Source organism: Anarrhichthys ocellatus, unplaced genomic scaffold (assembly GCF_004355925.1).
Source record: "Anarrhichthys ocellatus isolate YVR2014 unplaced genomic scaffold, GSC_Weel_1.0 scaffold32, whole genome shotgun sequence".
Lineage (NCBI taxonomy): Eukaryota > Metazoa > Chordata > Actinopteri > Perciformes > Anarhichadidae > Anarrhichthys > Anarrhichthys ocellatus.
The window spans coordinates 3,952,449-3,960,156 of record NW_022280062.1 but is presented as its reverse complement, the minus strand read 5'-3'; the positions used below and the strand labels follow the sequence as shown (position 1 = coordinate 3,960,156).

The following is a 7,708-nucleotide window of genomic DNA, read 5'->3' as shown; positions in this document are numbered from 1 at the left end:
CACAGGCAAGGTGATGAAAAACAATGCGTGATACAATCCAAAAACGTATAGTTTATGGTGATATCTATGGTATATCAATAGTTGATAAATACATTTTATACCATGAACAAATGATATGTCTACATACCAGTGTATGCACATTTTATTATACTTAGTTAAAAAAGTAATTTTGAGGATTAATCTTATGCAGAAGGGTTACCATATATTTCTCTCCTGAGCTAACTGGCAGCATGAACCTTTCCCCAAATACAGTAACTAAGCACAGGGTCACATTTGAACCCCCTTGTGGGAAAATGCTTGTGTTTTGTCAGGGCTGGTTAAGTTAACTTGTTTTACATAACATATTTGACCGTCTACCCTTCTCACCCGTGTGCAGCTTATCTGTGTTGGTTTTCCTTGATAAAAAGCGGATAATAACAAGGTGAAGTTACAGAAGGACATGACCTGTTTTGTAACTGCTGCACCTGCAACATTTGTGTCTGATCACTGCTATGGTCATTGTTGAAGAAAAGGTTCTTTCAGGCTGGTTCAGATTAGTTTTATTCACTCTGCAGTAGAGACAGACGTTTACAGCAAAGCTGGAGAATTCTCTCTGACCAGAGTGAGTTCTGGCCATGATAATATACAGGGTTACAGGAAATAACAGGTGTGGGTTGGGCTAAGCTTCTCAGGAGGGACAAGGGACCTTGAAACTATCGCCACCCAAGATGTGTATTCAGTCAGTTCAGGGGTGAGTTGGGTGTGAGAACCCAACCCACGAGTCTGTAGTAGTGGATTTGATGGGCTCAATACAGGTCTGTTTTACAAAACAAAGGGTGATTGATACATTGAGGTGTGACCTCTTACAGGTCTGGTCTGTGCTAGTTTCTGTCTGCACAGGTTTTACTGTTATAGACATAACTGGCAGGAATACACAGGCAATATAAAGGAATACAGTTATTACAATTTAAAGAAGTACAATTTTCTTCTAGCTCATCTAATATGACCAATAAGATCAGATGTTGGATGTTGATGAACAAACTCAATTTGTCAGCAAGAATCTTTCAAAAATGATCATACAACATAACAACACATTTTAATATCTTGACAGAAATCCAAGGTATACTTAAAAATTCAAAATTCCGAATTAACATAAAATGTGATACTGCTATTTCCCTCCTGGACAGAGGCTTGCTGGTATCGGTGTCATTCAATTCCTAATTCATGCCAAGGTCGGCTAGACAGTCACATGTTTGATTATGTAAAACTGTCAAAAAGTAACTTTCTATTTGCTTTGCCCCAAAATAGATTTATGTTCTAAATCAAAGTTCTACAACTCAGGGAAATTTTGAACTGTTGCAACATCATGTGGTTATTGAACTGAGCAGAAGAAAAGTACTGAAGCACAAAACCTCTAACCTGTCCTGTTCTGAGTGGTTCAAATATTTGTATTATTTGAATCAGTGCAAGATTAATCTAAAAAGAAACCCCTGAGATGTTATTATGGTAATGTTTAAAGCCATGAAAGGCTGTTTTTGGTCTAGTGCTGAAATCCTTGATTTTACTGCCACAAGGCAAGTGTTATTCTTTGAAGTATGCATTTCAATTAGTTCTGACCTATAGCGAGGATAAAAGTCAGAGCAACAGATAATATCAATGTTAGAAAATGAATAAGAAAGCATTAGGATCTTTGGCACATTCAGCCACTTGTTTTTATATTTAGGGATGACATTATGCACACCTCATGTTTCTTAGTTTTCAACCTGTACGTGCCTCTAAAGTATTTATCCTTCTACTAGTTTTGAAACAATGTAGGAAGCCGTGAGAAAGAAGCACCTGTTTAACCCCCACGCTGATATTTGCCAGTCGCTCATTGGTCCAGGATGGAGACAAAATGAGTTTAAATACTAACACTGAGGCAGCGGGTGAGTATGGCTTTCTCTCTCATCAAAGGAAAACATGAAGTACTTCATTCTGTTGGCTCTGTTTGGGCTCGGCCTCTCCCAGCACAGCCCCCAAATCAAGCATGGCAGGACCGCCATTGTACATCTGTTTGAGTGGCGCTGGGCGGACATCGCTGCAGAGTGTGAGCGCTTCTTGGGTCCTAATGGCTTTGGTGGAGTTCAGGTATGTATGACTCAACACTGGATAGCCTCTAAGTCTAGAGAAGTAGGATAATCCCTTTTGTTTCTACTTTGAAAAAAGATGTCCATAGTCAAGCTTGATGTTGAAGATGCATTAGGTATACAGGTGGGTATATGGGGCAGCAAACACGAATTTCAAAAATGACAAAGTCAGCATATAGACATTATTCATTGTGTCATAAACTCTAAACCGTGAAGCTGTAATTGCCAGTAAAATCAACAGGTAACAGGTAATTCCAGCTTAATTACATAGAAAAGTTGATACTTGTTTTGACTGTTTCTGTCTATGAAGATGGTTTGTTTAAAACCCAAAACTTTCATTTGGAAAAATAAAGAAAATCAGCACTAGTGGGGAAGACTAAGGCTGATCTAGTCTCTTCCTCTTTAATTTAAATCTAAAGGGGTACTCCAGTGATTTAGTATTGCACTTCCATAGTTGGATGACTCACAAGAGACCAATTTATTGAAGTAAAAACTAGGGCAACAGAAACAGAGATATTATAAAAAAATGTATGAATCAAGATCTAAAAACATAATTGCCCATGATGCACCTTTTTAGCATATTTTATTACACCTGCCTAAAATAGCCCTGATGTTATCATTTTTTCACAAGCTGAGTAGGACTGTAGAAAATAGCTGGAGTTGATTTTTAATAACTGTATAGCACAACACTCTATAATAGCGATCTTCCTTCTGCAGACAATTTCTGTGGTAAAAGCGATAATTACTGTAATGTGTTTTCTCTATGTTGCTCAGATCTCCCCTCCAAATGAGCACATTGTGCTGGGTAATCCCTGGAGGCCCTGGTGGCAGAGATACCAACCAGTCGGCTACAACCTGTGCTCCAGATCAGGCAGTGAGAACGAGCTGAGAGACATGATCACCAGATGCAACAACGTTGGGGTAAAGAGTGATTTGGTGAAAGACATTAGGAACAATGTTCTCCTGCTTTTGAAAGCACCTCGTAAATCTACAGCCTTGTACAACACAACAAATTATTACCAGATACAGATGCTTTGTGCATCATTATCAAACTGTTTTGTAACAACAGGCAGCTGCAATTCTAGAACAAAATACATTTTTTAACAAAAAGCAACACTAATAAAGTAATGCCTCTGTCTTGAGGAATTGTCATTCACGCTTTATTTTTAGACATTTAGCCGGTGCTATCGCGTACATAGTGTTATGCTTGTTCCTGGACCACCAACATCAAAATAAACCAATGGTGAGCAGCGCAGCTGTGACATATTTCTGTTCCCTGAGAATGAACTGTGTATAAGGGAGATTAGTTTTGTTTCACCTTCAATCCTATATTCATCCACCCCAGGTCAATATCTATGTGGACATTATCATCAACCACATGTGCGGCGCCAGCGGTGGAGAGGGAACCCACTCTTCATGTGGAAGCTGGTTCAGTGCTGGCAGGAAGGACTTTCCCAGTGTCCCCTTTACCCAGTTGGACTTCAATGACCACAAATGCAGGACTGACAGTGGCAATATTGAGAACTATGGTGATGTCAATCAGGTAATGAATGCCACTCAGAAACAATGTAACAGCGTCATTGGCAGCTTGCTACATTTCACAGCACTTTTTTACCCCATCAAAGGATTCATACAAAGAACTGTTAAGTCAAAAGCTTCCACATTGACTCGTTGTTTGACTTGGAGGAGTTTTAAAACGAGAATGAATCATTTATAAATTGCAATGTCAATGCTTATTTGCTGCTACAGGTGCGTGACTGTCGTCTGGTGAGTCTGTTGGACCTCGCCTTGGAGAAAGATTATGTCAGGGGCAAGGTGGCCGACTTCATGAACACGCTGATTGACATGGGTGTGGCTGGATTCAGAGTGGATGCCTCTAAGCACATGTGGCCAGGTGACCTGTCTGCTGTCTACGGTCGTCTGCACAACCTCAGCACCAAGTGGTTCAATGGTAGCTCCAGACCCTTCATCTTCCAGGAGGTAAGTTAGATAGACCATCAACCCCATCAACCTCCATTTTACTGTAGCATTAAGAACATATACTGCAGATGGATATATCATCATGTTGAGTGACTTCCGCTCAACTCTATATTTGATAGTTGTGTGCTTTAATGGTATAATTTACAAAAACCAAGGCTAGATGAACTTATTTCAACTTGGAAAACATGGCACCAGCAAACACAAATTGCTGCCAATATAACTTCTTTGCATTCAAATAAACAATTGACAGCTGAAATCCACATGCCAGGATTTTATTTGATGAGTACTAGCCGCCCACATGACCAATATTTATGACTGCAAAGCAGCAGTCAACAGAGCCGTGGGAAAATAATCGCAGAAATCAAGATGACAAACACAAACACATCCACACTGGGAGCAGATGTTTATATCCAAGAATACATTACTAGTTGACAAGCCCCTGCATAAATGCAGGTAATGTGGTATAAAAGGATGAAGCAGAAGGTGCTAAACTCATTTAACAAAATGAGCTAAAAAACAGCCTGTGATCTCAAACAATAAGTGTTGCTCCGCCTTCACTAACAACATGAATGTATGGTAATATGGTTCTTGTTACTGCTGAGTCCCAAAAAATGTTTCAATTACAATTGGTCAATCCAAAAATCACTGATATGGTGCAGTTAATCTTAACCACATCTACCGTGATTAGTATGGATGATGTGAATACTGTTTTGATTTCCCTATAGGTTATTGATTTGGGAGGTGAGCCCATCACATCTAGAGAGTACACCCATCTGGGAAGGGTGACTGAGTTCAAATATGGTGCCAAACTCGGAGCTATCTTCAGAAAGTGGAATGGCGAGAAGCTGTCTTACACCAAGTATGTGTGATGCTGTTGGTGTGCCTCAATCACTTATCAAATTGATATATTAGAATATTTATTTAACCATGAGACAGCTACACATTTCTGGATGGGACAAATAGTTTCTTACCTACTAATTGTGTTTCTAGAGACAACACCATTTTCATTGATTAGAACTGGTACATCATAGAGTTTCTGAATTATATACTTTAAATATTTTGCCCAAACTTGGGTGTTTTAGAAGTGAACTCCTCATTCGTGAAATTGGATTATTCTGTGCAGGAACTGGGGAGAGGGATGGGGTTTCATGCCCGACGGCAATGCTCTCGTCTTCGTTGACAACCACGACAACCAGAGAGGCCATGGTGCTGGTGGTGCATCCATCGTTTCCTTCTGGGACTCCAAGCTGCACAAGATGGCTGTCAGCTACATGCTGGCCCATCCTTACGGAGTAACCAGGGTGATGTCTAGCTTCCGCTGGAATCGCCACATAGTCAATGGAAAGGTAGATTGTCTTTTAACTAGGAATAATGAATACATCCAATATATATTGTGTATTTTTTGTTAAACTCATTGATCCACCTTTGTTTTGTAGGATCAGAATGACTGGATGGGCCCTCCCAGCCATGGTGATGGATCCACTAAGTCTGTTCCCATCAACGCTGACCAGACTTGTGGAGATGGATGGGTGTGTGAGCACAGATGGCGTCAGATCAAGTGAGTCCTCAGAAAGCCATTGACAGGGAACTGTTGATCATACCCTGGTCATTATGGATGGGAAAACTATGTATGTTGTAGGTTATGACTTCATTTTTCCATATCGCTCCTTTAGGAACATGGTTATTTTCCGCAATGTGGTCAATGGACAGCCTCATTCCAACTGGTGGGACAACCAGAGCAACCAGGTTGCCTTTGGACGTGGTAATCGTGGTTTCATCGTCTTCAACAATGATGACTGGTAAGAAATATTTGATAAGTACTGGCGCTGATAAAATACTAATTCACCCACTTAAATGAAGTGGTAGCCAGAATAAACAAATGTATAGACTGGATGCGATAAAATATAAAATGAAATATAACTGTCATGCACAATCAACCATCAGTAACAGCAGTTCATTGGATTTGGATGTCTTTTAATGTACTGTTGGCTTTACAATTGCTTGTACCTAAAAACGTCTAACCAACTAGAAGCATGTGGGTGAACATAAAACCTCCAACAAACAATATAACATTCTTTATATTTTTCTTGTTTGGTTTCTCCTATCAAAACTGCCTCTCTCTCCCTGAGTGACATCCTATTGGCTTACACCTCCTGTTTGCATCCTGTTTAAATAGAAAATAAGAAGACAAGATCCTCTAAGTTTCATTGTGGTGGTTTTAACAACAATATTTACCTTGTCTTCACCTTCAGGAACCTGGATGTGACCCTGAACACTGGCATGCCCGGTGGCACCTACTGTGATGTCATTTCTGGTCAGAAGGATGGAAGCAGGTGCACTGGGAAGCAGATCAATGTTGGCGGTGATGGACGCGCCCACTTCAAGATCAGCAACAGAGATGAGGACCCCTTCGTTGCTATCCACGCTGACTCCAAGCTGTAAAAAAATATACATCAAATAAATCATATTATAAGATAAATCTTATCTTTTGCCATTGATTTGAGTTCACGTCAAACTTGCAGAAGGATAAAAATAAAAGCCATGCATTTCTATCTTAAAGTTTTGTCTGGACCACAGCAAAAGGGGGTGACATACCCTATAAATGCAAAAGTCTCTCACTGAGTGATAAAGTTACACCATTGGTCAGTCGAGTAGGAGTTTCCCCATTTGCCTTTGCTTTGTCAAAATGAATAAGCATGGAATTTCAGCTGGTAACGTCTTTGCCTCCGCAATCAATAATCTGATCCACTTCCTCAATACATTTAGGGGGAGCTCTAAAATATTGCAATTTGTGTTGTCGCATGTGTTTCAAATGTGGTGTTTCAATCCTATATTTGTAGAGTGTTGACACAGTTTGATGCCTATGTTATGATAGAAGCGTAGTGTGTGGTCGAGGAAGAGAGAGTGAGTGATGGTGGATGACCTCAGAGCAGACAGCTGCAGGCGATCAAAGCAGAGAAGAAATTACAATTTCAGTTTTCAAGTGGTAGTAAATGCACAGTGTGTTTCAGTTTGCCCATGAATCAACACTGCAGCTCCTCAAGACCCAAGTAATGTTCTCGTCTTGTCTGTTCATAATTGTCATGGGGTGCAACCTAGGTCTGGTCTGTTTAACAATGTAGCACAAACAATTGCCTTACCACTGTGCGTTGGAAATAGGACATTAATAGAGGAGTAATCCAGAAAAACAAATGGCTGGAAATAGCATGATTATATTGTTGAATTTATTAAATTGAAGCAGTCCTCAATTATTTGTTAAGACATATCTTTACCATGTCATATGATATTCTTCTTCAGTGCAATTTAAGAAATATTACTGGGACCACTGCAGTAAGTTGGAGATGAATATTTAATACTATTTCTGTCACAATGTGGCCACAATATAGCACAGTGACCATAGACGGTTCAGCCATACTAGGTTTAGACCTATTCTTGTTTATGAAAAATGTGCACTGTTGCATCTGTCACTTACCATTGTCACTTTGACATCACTGCATTAAAGTTTCTCTTTGAACTGACTGCAGTAGCACTTGGGTGGAAAACTAAAAACCTTTGGTTATTTACTTTTCTATTGAGGGTATGCATATGACATCACCGTATGTGGAGATCACCAGTCACTCCCT

At 39.9% G+C, this 7,708-nt stretch overlaps 1 protein-coding gene across 1 annotated transcript; it reads left to right on the top strand.

The window, feature by feature from the left end:
* Nucleotides 1–1,528: 1,528 nt before the first annotated feature.
* On the top strand, nt 1,529–6,583 carry LOC116393178 (pancreatic alpha-amylase-like). The gene is made up of 9 exons (XM_031865292.1): nt 1,529–2,106; nt 2,880–3,026; nt 3,451–3,648; nt 3,855–4,085; nt 4,811–4,944; nt 5,209–5,431; nt 5,522–5,643; nt 5,759–5,884; nt 6,338–6,583. The coding sequence occupies exons 1-9, from the start codon at nt 1,939–1,941 to the stop codon at nt 6,525–6,527; spliced, it is 1,539 nt and encodes a 512-aa protein (XP_031721152.1). The 5' UTR covers nt 1,529–1,938; the 3' UTR covers nt 6,528–6,583.
* Nucleotides 6,584–7,708: the final 1,125 nt, after the last annotated feature.